General features: G+C 45.3%; 1 protein-coding gene across 1 annotated transcript; it reads left to right on the top strand.

Annotated features, from left to right (window-relative positions):
- Positions 1-3,818: 3,818 nt before the first annotated feature.
- On the top strand, positions 3,819-5,313 carry LOC311226468 (gap junction beta-4 protein-like; the record flags this gene model as incomplete). The annotated part of the gene is made up of 2 exons (XM_084311894.1): positions 3,819-4,354; positions 5,031-5,313. The coding sequence occupies 2 exons, from the start codon at positions 3,819-3,821 to the stop codon at positions 5,311-5,313; spliced, it is 819 nt and encodes a 272-aa protein (XP_084168020.1).
- Positions 5,314-16,749: the final 11,436 nt, after the last annotated feature.

The raw sequence follows: 16,749 nt of genomic DNA, 5'->3' as shown, positions 1-16,749 counted from the left end.
CAGCCAATAATCTATCCCATCATCACAGATGCACCAATTGTTGTACTATCAGCATAAACACAACTCCAAACCAGTGAACCATATTTCAATTATATTTGTATTACCATCTCTCTCTCTCTCTCTCTCTCTCTCTCTCTCTCTCTCTCTCTCTCTCTCTCTCTCTCTCTCTCTCTCTCTCTCACACACACATTTTTAGATTAGATTACATTGTATTGCACAGCACAAGTACAGCATATCGAAAAATAAATTGGCTTCATTCTAACCAGAGTGCAAAGTAACAGTAAAGTGCATAGCAGTATAGTATACAGTGTAATATGTGAGGTATATGACAAAGTTAATGTTGTGTACAGTATTAATATCTCAAGTCAAGAGTTTTATTTGTCACGGCATACAAGCATACAGTGAAATGCGGGAGGTCATGCCCGCAGCGATTGTGCAATAATACAAGTAATACACATTTAAAAAAAGAATAAGACATTTGTGCAATAATACAAGTAATAAGAATAGTCATAACAGGTATAATGTACAAGTTTACAAAAGCATGGTAAAAGACATGCTAAGGTTCTGCGATAGTGCAATACAATGTTAGCTACGGATGAGGCACTGGGTCTTCTGTACACTACTATACAATCTACAGTTATACTATCCTTATGCTATCTTGCTATATCCATCTATTTTATATACAAGAACCACTCCCGTTCTTTTTAATTTTTTAAAGTGACCTTTTCATTGTGTAAAGTGACCGTTGAGTGTGAGCGTGTGCAGCATGTGTGTGTGTGTGTGTTCATGCTAAAGTGACTGTTAGTGTGTGAGCGTATACAGTGTGTGTGTTGTGTGTGTGCTCATGTGTGCTTGTGTGTGGAGAGTTCAGTGTTCAAGACTCTGATGGCCTGGGGGAAGAAGCTGAGCCGAAGTCTCTCTGTCCTAGTTGCTGGTGTGTGCAGGCGTTTGCCTGACCGCAGCAGGCAATATATATATATAAATAAAGTGGTACAAGTATGAATATACTGGTAGTAAACCATACTAGCCAGTGGTATAACTAATAAGAGTAGGTAGGAATATATTTATAGATATAGATACAATATATATAGAGTGTATATACATAAAATATAATTATATATTTCTTATATATGTATACAGATATAGATAAATGTATATACAGTATTATTGTACATTGCAATCATACAGTGTTATATGGATAGACTAGATTGAGGTAGGTAGTTATGAGTACAGTAGATAAGTAGGGATTCAAGTTCAAGTTCAAGTTCTTTAATAGTTGTCATACAGAAGTACAGAATACTTTCATACAAAATGCTTCTTACTGTTACGCTCCAGAGACTGTGCTAGACAAGATAGTATCAAATAACATAATAACATAATATAGCATGAATTTAGAAGAAGAAAATGAGGTCACAGTGTTCGGTATAGACATATGTACAATGTTCTGAGTTACCATATAATATACAATACACAATACTATGCAGTGTACTAATGTACAGTACTATCTAGTGCAAAGCAGAAATGGGATGAGGTACAATTTTAGGTACAATTTACAGTAAGGTGTACGAGTTGTAGTGCAATCCTTCATCCATAAATATAAAGTGTGGGGAGTGGGTGCTACAGTGTGTTTGTTTAAAGTGGGTGTGTGCTATAAGTGTGTGGAGTGGGTGCTACAGTGTGTTTGTTTAAAGTGAGTGTGTGCGTGTGGATGTGTGTGCTATGTGCGTTTGGTGGTTGTTGTTGTGTAGTGTTCATTCATTGTTCGTTTAGCAGCCTGATGGCCTGGGGATAGAAGCTTCTTCTGAGTCTTTCTGTGCTCGCCTTGAGACTCCTGTATCGCTTGCCTGACCGCAGCAGTTCAAAGAGGCAGTTGTTCGGGTGACTGGAGTCTTTAATGATTCTCTTAGCCTTGCCCTTGCAACGCTTGTAGTAAATGTTCTGGAGGGTGGGGAGCCCCCCTCCAATTGTGCGTTCGGCTGAACGTGTCACTCTTTGTAGTCTGCTTTGGTCTTGTGCAGTGCTATTCCCAAACCAGGAGGTGATGTTGCCGGTCAAGATGCTCTCTATTGTACATGAGTAGAAGTTCTTAAGGATCTTCTGGCTGACTTGGAACTTCCTTAGGCGCCTGAGGAAGTAGAGGCGTTGTCGTGCCTTCTTCACAACACTGTTAATGTGTGTGGTCCATGTCAAGTCCTCGGATATGTAGGCTCCGAGGTACTTAAAGCTGTTGACTCTCTCAACCGGTGCCCCGTCGATGCTGAGGGGGCTGTAGTCCTTGACCCCCGACCTCCTGAAGTCCACAATCATCTCCTTTGTTTTGCTGACGTTCAGGGAGAGGCTGTTTTCCTGGCACCATCCCGCCAGGACCTTGACCTCTTCCAGGTAGGCCCTCTCGTCGTTGGCAGAGATCAGGCCCACCACCACTGTGTCGTCAGCAAATTTGACGATTGTATTGCTACTCCGCTGAGTCGTGTGTGTACAGGGAGTAGAGGAGGGGACTCAGAACACAGCCCTGGGGGGCCCCTATGTTGAGGGTGATGGATGAGGAGGTGCAGTTGCCTGCTCTCACCACCTGGGGTCTGCCAGTCAGGAAGTCCAAGACCCACTGGCAGAGGTCATAGCCCAAGCCCAGGTCCCTGAGCTTGGCTATGAGTATGGAGGGGACTATGGTATTGAATGCCGAGCTGTAGTCGATGAATAGCATTCTCACATAGTTCCCCTGCCTCTTGTCCAGGTGTGATGCTGCTGTGTGCAGCACATGGGATATGGCGTCCTCCGTGGACCTGTTGGGGCGGTATGCAAATTGCAGGGGGTCCATGTTGATGGGGAGGGAGGAGCAGATGTAGCCCTTTACTAGCTTCTCAAAGCACTTCATGGCTATGGAGGTGAGAGCTACAGGGCGGTAGTCGTTGAGGCAAGCAGGCTTGGATTTTTTGGGTACAGGGATAATAGTGGACTTCTTCAGGCAGGTGGGGATGACAGCCTGTTCTAAGGACAGGTTAAATATGTCAGTGAATACTGGGGCCAGTTGGTCGGCACAGACTTTTAGGACGCGGCCGGGGATGCCGTCTGGACCTGCTGCCTTCCTGATATTCACTTTTTTAAAGGTCCGCCTCACCTCATGCTCTGTTACCCTGAACACTGCGCCTCCATCAGCAGCCGACCCCCCCCCCCCCCCCCCCATTGCCGAGGCTTGTGAGCTGGTGTTGTTATTACCAGCATCAAACCTCGCATAGAAGGTATTGAGGTCATTTGCTAAGGAGATGTCACTGTTCAGTTTGAGGGAGGCAGCTTTGTAGTCTGTCATCGTTGAGTCATCGATTGAGTAAAGGCATCAGAGTTCATATGGTATAGGTTGAGTATAGGCAACAGAGTTATATGGTATAGGTTGAGTATAGGCAACAGAGTTATACGGTATAGGTTATACGGTATGCATGTGTGAGAGAGGGAGAGAGATTGAGAGGGCTGTAACTATGGGGCTGTCACGTTCTCACAAAGTTACTCCTGAAAAGTAAAGCTGTTATCTAATCACCACTCCCGCCTGTGACGAAGAGCTCTTAGTCTCTATTGACTTTTTTAAAGATATGCCTCCTTCCCCTCCAACTTGTGCCAAGAGGTCGCCAGTAATACTGTATAAAAACAGCCAGTGTCTGACTTGTTCATTTCAGAACAAGGTAGGTAGACGGCATCAAAGCCTACGTGCGTCCTGCCCTGATAGACTGCTGAAGCACGCGAGAGAGGAAAGCAGTGCAGAGTTCTTGGGCCTGACAGGGGGGTCCATACTATATATAAGGGCCGTACGATTCTAAAACAGCAATATGAATTGGGCCTTCCTCCAGGGCCTCCTAAGTGGGGTGAACAAGTACTCCACGGCCTTTGGTCGCATATGGCTCTCGGTGGTCTTCATCTTCAGACTCATGGTCTTCGTGGTGGCCGCGGAGAAGGTCTGGGGCGACGAGCAGAAGGACTTCGACTGCAACACCCGCCAGCCCGGCTGTCTCAACGTGTGCTACGACCACTTCTTCCCCATCGGCTACAGCCGGCTCTGGGCTCTCCAGCTGATCTTCGTCACCTGCCCGTCCCTCCTGGTGGTGCTCCACGTCTCCTACCGCAAGGACCGGGAGAGGAAACACAAGCTGAAGCACGGCGAAGACTGTGCCCCTCTCTACAACAACACGGGCAAGAAGCGCGGGGGCCTGTGGTGGACCTACTTCCTCAGTCTTGTGTTCAAGATAGCGGTGGAGGCGGTGTTCATATTCCTCCTGTATTACATCTACGAGGCCACCTTCTTCCCAGCGGTGGTGAAATGCACAGAGGACCCGTGTCCCAACGTGGTGGACTGCTACATCGCTAGGTAAGGGTGAAGCGCCGCAATGTCATGAACTCAAATCTGGTTCCCATTCACCGTCATGTCTTAGTTGTATAGTCCCCATAACGGCACCAAACGGAGACATTTCCACACCTAAAACTATTAGTGATGAGGCATAGGGTAAGATTTTTATGGGTACCTATAGATATGCTCCACCCCTTTAAGAGAAGTTTATGAATAAAAGTAAGATCGAAAAAAATGCATACATTCTATGACGTCGATTTGTGTGTGTGTGTGTGTGTGTGTGTGTGGCAGGGCCAAGTGGCAGGGGCTCAAAGCCCCCTTTAGCCCATTATCTATATGTAACGGGGAAGCCCGTGGGTATGTCCACAGTCACGGAAACAGGTGTGTTGACGAGTGACTGTGGCAGTGCGGGCTGGTAAATTAAACTCACTTCCCCATAACCGGGTTAACAGACGCATAGTAGTTAGGAGTGAATTCACTTCTTAGTGCAGCGGCCTGTGTCGTCGCCCGCGGACGCGGGAGCCCCCTGTTCGACTCCCCCTCGGGACATTCTCATTTAACATCAAACACAACGCAGACCAGTATGATCCGTCACATATACATGTGCCTTCCTTCCAATGATGGTTTTGATCATGTTCCTATATTCCAGTGTCACTGTTATCTCATGCTTATCTCCCGGCTCCATCTATCCCCACAGGCCCACAGAGAAGAAGATATTCACCATATTCATGGTGGTGACCAGCTTCTTCTGTATGCTGCTCACCCTGTGCGAGATCTTCTACATGTTCGGGAAGAGGTGCTGGGAGTGCTCCGGCAGAAGACGCCACGTGGTCCGGGACAGCTCGGTCACCATGACCCCTCTGAGAGGGGAGGACAACTCTGTGTTCAAAGAGCCCCCCGGACCGGAGAAGGCCAAGATGGCCGACGGTCAGGGGGACGGCGCGGGCTCTGCCCCGCCGTACAGTCTGGCTATCTCCTAGGAGACCCGGTCACTTTTGGACTTGAGAGAGAATATAGATTCAGTTTTCATTCACAGGCAGGGGCCGGCCCGTGGGTCTGTTGTTGGGCCCTAGGCGAGATCCTGAAAATGCCCCCCCCCCCATTATAATTGCCACGTTGAGAGAGAAACTGGTGACATTTACAGGCATATGTTTTTGTTGTTTGTTTTGGTTCTTCAACCTTACAGCAGCAAATTAGGCATAAAATAAAATAGAATAAGTCAAATAAGACAGTAGAGGTATACCATCAATTAGCAGCATACATCTTTTTTTTAAAGTAGCATTAAAGATATGATGCCGTATATAATGCTATATGAATATTCTGTACAAACATACAGTGAAGCGATAATGACTATAGTGTGTGTAAAGTGCAGTGTGTGTGCAGTAGATGTGCATATGTGCGTGTGTTCGATTGTTATCTAGTATACTAGACCTAGTATTGAATGCACATTTCAAAATGCCTAATTATATAGGCATTTATATAGCGCTTTTATCCAAAAATGCTTTTCAATCTCAAAAAAAAAAAAGAGATATTGAGATAGATGGTGCCAACCTGCTCGTTGAGAGCAGATAGGGGGTTAAGTGTCTTGCTCAAGGACACTGCAAGGCACTGACTCGAGCAGCCGGAGCCGGAACCGATTACCAGATGACTGCTCTACCCCCTGAGCCACTGTCATTTACATACTATTATTATGTTGTTTATGGCATCGGCATTGTTGGCCCAGACTATCAGAGGAGAATGTTGTTTACAAAGTTCATGTCAAGTTTTTATATGCCACACGATGCTTACATTGAAAACGTGTTCAGTCATATCTGTTGTCCCCTAATGCTATTGAGATGAAAACATGATGCTGTTTGTATGCTTGCAATTTGAAATACTGTAAATAGCGCATGTCATTTGATTTAGTTGAGATTGTTTATAAGATTATTTTGTTATTATGTTTTGTTGGAATATGATGGAAATAATAAAACCTAAAAAGTACTTTGCTTATTGTTTGACTGTGAGAATTGTCGAGTCAGAACATGAGCCTGAAACCTTTTGGAAAACATTCCTCGGGGAAAAGTGATAATGAAGAGAAATTACAGTATATCAGAAAATGAATATATTTTGTATCCCTTCTATTGTGTTAGGGTCAAAATTACCCATTTTCATATTCCCAGCATACACATACATATTAATTCATATTTAATTGTTTTATTCATGAAAACATTCAACTGTAAATGGATTCAACAACCCCCCCTCCCCCCAGGGGATATATGGAATAGGAACAATTTAAGGGTTTAGCTATTTATTTAACCTTCCTAATTTTGTGTTAGAAGGTTGCACACACCTATTGTGTTGGCGGGTCAAATTTGACCCATGTTGTAACTCAGCACAAAACACACAAAAATAACGATTATCATCCAATATAGTTTTTACCTCATGACTAACCTATTATCCATTCAATGACTCTTCTATTTCTTTTTTTCTTTTATGCCCCCCCAAATTCAATATTCACTCATTATTCCCTATAGTGAAGACAAGGGGTAATTATGTTATCTGATTATAATATATAATATTTAGAACATACTAGAATAAATTGCCTGTGTTTTTTTAATTAAATTTTCTTAACTTGTTATGGGTCTAAATGGACCCGTATAGATCTATATTAGAAAATCCTTTATATCTTGGACATGTGATACTACATATCATCCTGGGGCCCTTCTGATTGTGTCTTTGGTTTCATAAGAGATTACTTACTAAGGAGATGATACTGGACTTTCGCAGGTCGAAACCACCTCTGCAACCGGTCAGCATACGAGGAAAGGTCATAGCAACGGTGCAGACGTACAAATATTTAGGCGTGCACCTGGACGATAAGCTGGCCTGGGCTGCAAATGCGGAAGCGACAAGAAAGGACAGAGCCGGCTGTTCTTTCTTAGGAGGCTCAGGTCTTTTAATGTGTGTGGGGAAATGTTGTAAATGTTCTATCAGGCAGTGGTGGCAAGTGTGCTCCTCTATGCCGCTGTCTGCTGGGGTGGTAATACCATGGCCAGGGATGCCAGGCGGCTGGAAGTTGGTGAAAAAGGCTGGCTCAGTGGTGGGGAGGAGACTGGACCCACTGGGGACCGTGGTGGAGAGCCGCACGCAGAACAAGCTGTTGGCCATTATGGACAATACCAGCCACCTTCTCCACCACACCCTGGTGGGGCAGAGCAGCAGTCGCAGCGGACGGCTAATCTCCCTGCACTCGAGGACTGAGCGGCATAGGAGGTCCTTTGTCCCCACTGCCATCAGACTGTACAACAGCGCAATATAGTGCGGGGGACCCTGACCTCTGACCTGTTCCCTGTTCCCCACACACACCTGTTTTTACACCTGTTTTTATACACCGGTTTTTAGACACCTGTTTTTATACACCTGTTTTTACACACCTGCTTTTATCTCACCACGCTCTTATTGACATTGATAGATATGATTTAGTTGGATTTGATCATGTGCTTATTTTTAACCCATGATGCAAACATAAGTGAAACTGAATGTGAACTGTCAACATCTGTATGCTGTGTGAGCTGTGAGATACCCTGAATTTCCCCAAGGAGATTAATAAAGTATCTATCTATCTATCTATCTATCTATCTATCTATCTATCTATCTATCTATCTATCTATCTATCTATCTATCTATCTATCTATCTATCTATCTATCTATCTATCTATCTATCTATCTATCTATCTATCTATCTATCTATCTATCTATCTATCTATCTATCTATCTATCTATCTATCTATCTATCTATCTATCTATCTATCTATCTATCTATCTATCTATCTATCTATCTATCTATCTATCTATCTATCTATCTATCTATCTATCTATCTATCTATCTATCTATCTATCTATCTATCTATCTATCTATCTATCTATCTATCTATCTATCTATCTATCTATCTATCTATCTATCTATCTATCTATCTATCTATCTATCTATCTATCTATCTATCTATCTATCTATCTATCTATCTATCTATCTATCTATCTATCTATCTATCTATCTATCTATCTATCTATCTATCTATCTATCTATCTATCTATCTATCTATCTATCTATCTATCTATCTATCTATCTATCTATCTATCTATCTATCTATCTATCTATCTATCTATCTATCTATCTATCTATCTATCTATCTATCTATCTATCTATCTATCTATCTATCTATCTATCTATCTATCTATCTATCTATCTATCTATCTATCTATCTATCTATCTATCTATCTATCTATCTATCTATCTATCTATCTATCTATCTATCTATCTATCTATCTATCTATCTATCTATCTATCTATCTATCTATCTATCTATCTATCTATCTATCTATCTATCTATCTATCTATCTATCTATCTATCTATCTATCTATCTATCTATCTATCTATCTATCTATCTATCTATCTATCTATCTATCTATCTATCTATCTATCTATCTATCTATCTATCTATCTATCTATCTATCTATCTATCTATCTATCTATCTATCTATCTATCTATCTATCTATCTATCTATCTATCTATCTATCTATCTATCTATCTATCTATCTATCTATCTATCTATCTATCTATCTATCTATCTATCTATCTATCTATCTATCTATCTATCTATCTATCTATCTATCTATCTATCTATCTATCTATCTATCTATCTATCTATCTATCTATCTATCTATCTATCTATCTATCTATCTATCTATCTATCTATCTATCTATCTATCTATCTATCTATCTATCTATCTATCTATCTATCTATCTATCTATCTATCTATCTATCTATCTATCTATCTATCTATCTATCTATCTATCTATCTATCTATCTATCTATCTATCTATCTATCTATCTATCTATCTATCTACTTCCCATAGACCTCTGACAGGTTTTCGTAGTTTTGACAAGCCCCCTTTCCTCAAAAATGAACAGTGTTTTCCTTTCCTGTTTACCGGTAATGTTGTCCTTGATGCTGCATGTGGGGTTAATGGGGAAATTGTGTTTCACCAAAGGATTTTACGTTTTGTTCCAAATTTTAAAAGCCAAATCGCTAACCCTGAATGACCGGATGCTGCAGAGAATGCCCTGGAGCTGGTGACCTACAGTAATATGCAATGCTAAGCTATGTTTATTTAATTTAAATGTGTCCTATAGCTGTGTGTGTGTGTGTGTGTGCATGTGTGTGTGTGTGTGTGTGTGTGTGTGTGTGTGTGTGTGTGTGTGTGTGTGTGTGTGTGTGTGTGTGTGTGTGTGTGTGTGTGTGTGTGTGTGTGTGTGTGTGTGTGTGTGTGTGTGTGTGTGTGTGTACTGTATGTGTGTCCATATTCTGCAGGAAAGGTAGAGTTACCGTCGGAGGAGGAGAGCCAGAGGGATTGGGAGTAAAGAGGCTGGATACAGGAAGAGGGAAGACAGGCTGGAAAAGTAAGAGGAAACGACGTCCTCACTGAGAACTCAACACACGTCATTCATGTCATTAGAGAAACTGACTTGTGCAAATAGCAATCAACTGCTTAAATGTCAGGAATGTCTATTTCAATATTGTAATATATTGTAGCCTAGGCTAATATCTCAATGTGATGTCAAATCGTTAGCCTAGTTTAACCTTGTTTTTTATAAATCGTCCAAAAAGGTGAAATACATCATATGCACCCAAAATACAACATTATTTATTTTCTTCAAATGTTTCCTCTTACCGTATTTTATTGATGTTATATGACTGTTGTAAAGCACTCTGTTTATTGTTTATTGTTTATTGTTTAAAAGGATCCCCATTAGCTGTCACCTAAGTGGCGAGCTAGTCTTCCTGGGGTCCACACAGAAAGACAACAGAAAACACAAAACATAACAACATGAGATACATATGACAATCACAATTAACAATGATAATCTAAAAACAGTAAAACATTGTAGACATCATTATCAACATCAGAATATTTTGCTCACATATTTAAGTAGTGCATTCTCAGGTGGTATTTGAAAGACACTTTACTATTCAATTTACTTATGTTCACCTTCTCTGTGCACTCATGCTGAGAAGGGCGCTATATAAATAAAGTCTTACTTACTTACTTACTTACTTACTTACTTACTTACTTACTTACTTACTTACTTACTTACTTACTTACTTACTTACTTACTTACTTACTTACTTACTTACTTACTTACTTACTTACTTACTTACTTACTTACTTATAAATCCCCTTCACATTCCGAGTTTAAAATGTCAATATGTTTCTAAGACCTGTTGTGGAATATTTCAAATGAGCCAAACAGTGAAACTGTAGAAATTCAAATGAGTCAAATCAAATGTATAAAAAAGAACATCGTTTATTTATCTGTTTCAATGGCCATAGAAAGAATAATGATCAGCTTACAATCAGAGAGACATGTGTACTGTACACACAAACATCTGACCATAAAGTGACAAAGAGCTTTGGTCAGACTTACAATAAATACATAGTTTGACATGACGTACATAAGATGACAAATTAATAACAGCTCTGACAAGGATGGTAAACAAAAAATGCCCTAGTGAGAAAATGAAAACAAAAGATGGGTCTAGGGCTTTGTTCTGTTTCGTAATGGATCTCTCTCGGCGTCACTACTGCACTATACCTCGCTCGTGCACGCGCACTGAATAAAAAGTTCCACAATGTACCTTTACATCCCAACATTCGTCTGACCACACCCCTATCAGCTTACCTTCATAAGCAGGTGTGTGGCCACCTACTCGCCTCCTTCTTCGCTTTCACCACAAGGAAGTGCCTTCGGTAGATCCCCACTTGACGAGGTTGCTAGTTGAAGAAAGTTGAGACGAGTTTACATTGTGCTTATTTTTTTCTTCTCTCATAAATATTCAAGAGAAAAATCTAAGTCATAATGTCTACTTCGGAGAGTCGTAGAACCACTCTTCACCAGCGGTTCTCCATTCCCGCCTCCGTCGTGCGTTCTGGTGCGGGGCTGTTGCCGCGTTCGTGGTCGGCAGCCACGCCCGGTAGGCATCCGATGGGTAGTTTGCCTCTCCGAGGAGCCGGTGCACCGGTGCCGTCGCCTCTGCGATGGCCTGGTCCTGGCTCTGGTTCCTCTGTTTCCAGGGAATCGTCCGTTGTTGAACGGCCGGTTCCTTTGGTTCCGGAGGATTTGAGACGTAAACTTTTTGCGTCTGCTCGTTCCCGTCGCAAGATGGTGTCCTGCGGACGCGAACGGCCTGGGTTTGGGGAATTGCTGGAGACCAGCGAGGATGCGTCGGTCTCTATCTGCCCAATGGAAACAGAGGATTGCATGGTAGAGGCGGACGGGTTCTTGTTTGAAGGCCCAGTAGAGACGAGTATCCCACCCGTCCAGGTAACACTGGAGGGGGGTGAAATGTCTCCTTGGGGCGCCTTGTTCGAGGATGTCGGGGAAACCCCTCGGCCTCATCGGCAGGTTGCCCTACTATTAGCCACATCAGACTGTGGCTCCTTGACCAGTCGAAGCCTGCTGCATGTGAGGGATGCGGGTTCGGTGGAGGAAAGTCTGCAGGGGGAACTGCAGGCTTTGTTCCCCGAGCTTATGGCAGTGGCGGCCGCTGCAAACGGCGTGCCGCTGCCGCAGCCACTGCCTGCTCCTGTCCCCGATGATCTAATAGGTCATCTCTGGCAGCGTCGCCGGTGAGAGGGGTGGACGGTGTCTACCCATTTTTCCCCTCAATGGGGGCCTATGTTCGTCGGGGCCAGGTGGTGTCCCACATCATGGGCCTCACTCCCGCCTACGTACCAGTTACGCAGGTGGTGGGTTTGGTCGAAGGTATGAGAGAGGGTGTGCCACGGCTTGATAGGCCGATGGCCGCTCTCCTCTGTCCGGATGTGGTGTGGGAGCCGTTATTACTGCACTTGTCCTAATAAACTAACCTACACTGTAGCACTCAACACTTTGATGAACATTGTTACTCAGCTGATAGAGTTGTGCCCTTCCTGATGGCTTGTCGTACAGAACTTGTAAGTCGCTTTGGATAAAAGCGTCAGCTAAATGACTAAATGTAAATGTAAATGTAAATGTTATGCAAGCCGGTTCTCCAAGGAAAATCGGCTAGGCGGTTGGCGTATTGGAGTGACCAGTCGTTCATCGCGGGTACGCAATCGCTGGCTGCTGCGTCTAATGTCGCACAGCTGGCAAGATTTGTATCCGGGATAATGACGGGCGGCACGGAGCTGACTGAGGTACAACAGGATCAGCTCACCCAGGCGGCAGGAGCTGTCCTGCATCTGACTCAGGTGCAGGCCATAGCCGCTGGGAAAGTGCGTGCCCTGGCGACTCTGATCCAGCGCCACCTTTGGCTGGAGCAGGCCCGTGTGCCGGAGAAGAAGAGAGCTCCTCTTCTGACGGCCACCCTCTCCGATGCTGGACTGTTCGGGAAGGCCCTGCAATTGATGACCTCAACATGCAGAGAGATGGCAGAGGAGAGATCCGTGCTCCAACCCCATTTTCCACCTCCCGTCATTGCCGGTGGGGTCAGACGGCTTCCACGTCGTCGAGCTACCTCCGCCGTGGCTGCCACTGCCTCCACCGCCACTGCTGGCCCGTCGAAGAAGGCCAGGAGGAGAGACAGTGCTGCTGCTGCAGCCGGCCCATCTACGACCGGAGGAGACGGTAGGGATCGACGAGACCAGCAACCGATTACCTACCGTCCCTCCGGGGCTTCTCGGGGTGGCAAAGCCCGAGCGGCTCGAGGCAGCAGACGCCGCTAGACCCAGTGACTTTTTTCCCCTGCGGTCCCCTCTGTTTACCCCTCCCCGGCCCTCTCATATTATTTGTTTTCATAAATAAAAAGTCCCCTCTAAAGGGGGACTGTATTTTTGTTAAACAAACTGTGTGTTTCTTCACCAAAACATATGATGAGGTTGCAAAGTGTGAATCTGCATTAGTATACATTGATGGATGAGTTACATTCGTGTTATGAGATTAAAGCAGGGTCTGTAGCATACACTCGGTTATAGAAAGGTTTCTATCTCGGCCTGACGCTCCACATGCAGGTAGAAGCTGGTTGTATGGTCTGTTGCTTACACACAAAGTAATGTTGAACTACAACACTGTTGTGTTAGTTGCAGTAATGCTCATATACACACGTTCCACGGCCTAGCCATTATACTCTCTATCAGTGTTTTTCTATGTACAACATGGAATGCGGGTGTAGGATTCACACACACACACGACTTGGTTTTGTTGTAAACCCTGTTCACAGTCTGTGGGTAGCGTGCATTGTATTAGCTTGCGCTATTCATTAGCATTCTACCAAAGGTTTCATATACTACAGTTGTTATTGTGTGTAGGGGGAAGGGTTTTTGTGAGGGGGTGCCGAATAAACCCCTCCTTCCCACTTGATTGGTCAAGGGGGTTTTCTCATCTCCTGTTGGGCCGGTCAGGGCCAAGCCGTTAAACGCCTTGGCTGGGGGGGGGGGGGAAGGGTTGTCCTGACTCTGCTCCTATTACAAACAGGAGTTGTGTGTGGGGTTTCCCCCCGTCATAGCATACGAGTATGTTGCTATGACAATGGCTTCCGTGAGTTAGATCTTTACGTAAGATCTGTTGTGTCAAAGTGTCGGGTTAGAGCGTAGGACTTACGGGTCCGCTACGCTCGATTTTATGTGTAACTTGAGTCAGTTGGTCACGTGACTCGCAGTTGCCATGGCTTTTTCATTCTACGACTCACGTGGGAAGGCTTTCTGGGGAATTTCGGTCTAAATCCTCTGTGGAAGGGGTGACTGGATGTAAAAATGTAAACAGTTTTTACCCTCGGCTGTGTAGACTGGGATTCATGCTGTTGGTGCTTCCTTCTTTTTTATTAAAAATAGTTGGAGTTTAGGAAGCACCACACCCCTCTTGTCGTTCCCCTGGGCGCCTTGGGGATTCACTGAAAGGTCTAAATAGCCTGTTCATTGATGTGGTTGTGTCCCGACGCACGCTTAAATGCTAGCTCGGGGTGTTCTGTTGAAGATCAGGCGGGTGACTAGCACGCCTTGGTTGCTTGTGGTTAAAACAGCGTTTTTATAAAGCAACTGGGATGGGTTTTTTTCCCTCTTCCGACGACCTGTTATTGGTTATCGACGGATTCTCGTTCATATCTGGGGGATGATGATGGAATGGATCTGAACATGTGTAGAGGGGTCTCACGCCCTTGGGGTGGGCCACCGGGCGCGGTTCGCACCAACCGTCTGGGTGGCGCCTTCTTTTCATGTTTTAAGATCAACACGCATATCGACCCCTTCTCCTGGAGTAGGCATGTCGGCGTGGTTAGGGCACGGGACTGGTTCTGGTCACGCTGGTCCAGATCAGTTAAACCTGTTGTCCGCCGGGGATGCAGATCTGCTGTTCTGGTACCCTGAGGGACTTGTGCTTTTTTCGGGGGGAAAAATGCCAGGTCGGTCCGGGTGTCACAGGGTTAGGCGCTATGGAGACCCTTGTTGGGTACATATTGTACTCTGCACTGTCGTAATGACTTACGGCCATGCCAACCTGTACACGCCCGATCTCGTCCGATCTCGGCCGCTACGCAGGTTTGGTACTGGTTAGTACTTGGTTGGGAGACCGCCTGGGAATACCAAGTGCGGTGTGCTTGGGGCTGGTTCTCCATTCTTTTCGCTCCTCTCTCACGCGTGGCGAAGAGGGGGCTGTTGGGGTGGTCATGGACCTCCTCTGGTAACCCTGTGCTTCCCGTGCCGCCGGGCCCGGTCCGAAGTAATGTTTCGTCGACCCGTAGGCCTGGAATAACCCTTTTTTGAAAACTGAAACACTTGTACTGCGGATAGCGGTGTATGCCCGCAGGTGTGTTTTGGAGTTTTTTCTTGAGGGGTTATAGGAACAACCACCGCATAGGGTAACGACAGGGTGGTTGGTTCCCTGGTGTGTTGGAGCAGAGTCAACTCCCGGGTTACCCGGTTGAGTGTGCCCCTGCACGTTCATGACGTCTGCCAATCATGTCAGCCTTCTCTGCCTCATACCCTCTGGGTTTTTTTTTTTTAAAGGAGGCTTTGTCATGGTGATCAACAACGCCAGCATACGCCCCTTCCGCCGGGGCGGCTGTTTTCAGCTGACTCCTTTGGCGCCTGTCTCGTCCGCAGTGCTCCAGGCTCAGGTTACAGCCTGCTGCCTGGTTTCCCCGGTGCGCTGCCTGCTTCCGTTGGTTAACCTTTTTGTGTGCTTACGGCCATGCTGACTGCCTGTTCTGCAGGGTCAGTGTGCCAGGCGGTGTGCTATTGGGGGGAAAGGGCCCGCTCTTGAGAGGGGCCTTATCCGAATACGCTGGCGATGTGGGGGGCGGTGTCACTAAGTGACCACCTGGTGGGGTCTTGATGCCTGGCGTCATTGACCTCTCCGGGCCCCCGTTTTCCAGGGGATCCAGTCCCTTCAGTGGGTCTGGGTCTTCCTTCGCGCTCCGCTGCTACGGCCTTGCCACGGGGTTGGGTTTGCTCTTGACCCCGTGATTTCTGGGGGCAGTAACGAGGTTGTTCCTTACGTTCGTTCCCGGGTGGCATGTGGGTTGTGCGTGTGTGTAGTCGTGGGGTCAAGCCACGGTCTGCTCACCCTGTGCGTTGAGTTGCTTGAGTGCCTCTTAGCATGGTCGGGTCCGTCGCCCTCCCGGGAACCTCCAATAGGGGGGGTGCCCTCCATTAGGGGGGTTCGGGGGGGCTCGGTCCTCCCCGATCTGATGGTTGTGGGGGGCCTCAGCGGGGTACATTTGTCGGGCGATGGCTCTCGCTCGGCCTCCCTTGTGCAGTAGTGACGCCGAGCGAGATCCATTACGAAACAGAACGATAGGTTATAACTATAACCAAGTTCTGTGAGTAATGGTGATGCTCGGCGTCAGACGCCGCTGCAGCCCTTGATCTCACCTTGTGGTGAAAGCTTGGGAAGGAGGCGAGTAGGTGGCCACACACCTGCTTATGAAGGTAAGCTGATAGGGGTGTGGTCAGACGAATGTTGGGATGTAAAGGTACATTGTGGAATTTTTTATTCAATGCGCGTGCACGAGCAAGGTATAGTGCAGTAGTGACGCCGAGCGTCACCATTACTCACAGAACTTGGTTATAGTTATAACCTATCGTTATGTCTCACATTAGAACTGGAGTCGAAAATAATCTTCTCATAAACGTCTCATATCTCCTTGCCCTTTTGGCTGTTGTTTTAAGAAACACTGTCAGACTGTCACCCTAGTGTCTTGAGCTTTATACTAGTTGATCTATATGAACTAGTCAAGGCTGTACAGAGAATATGTATTTAAACAGAGCTATGAAACATGTCCAATAAGCTGTACAAATGATGTAACATATAACAATTTACTAGTACAGACCATATAAACATGGCAAATATGTTGCTCAGTCAAATAAGCCTCTTTTGCCTTTACTGGTATAAATAATTG

This window comes from Notolepis coatsorum (assembly GCF_963971535.1).
Source record: "Notolepis coatsorum genome assembly, chromosome: 4".
Lineage (NCBI taxonomy): Eukaryota > Metazoa > Chordata > Actinopteri > Aulopiformes > Paralepididae > Notolepis > Notolepis coatsorum.
Note: the sequence above shows the minus strand (reverse complement) of the source record. Positions and strands in the feature narration are given on the sequence as shown.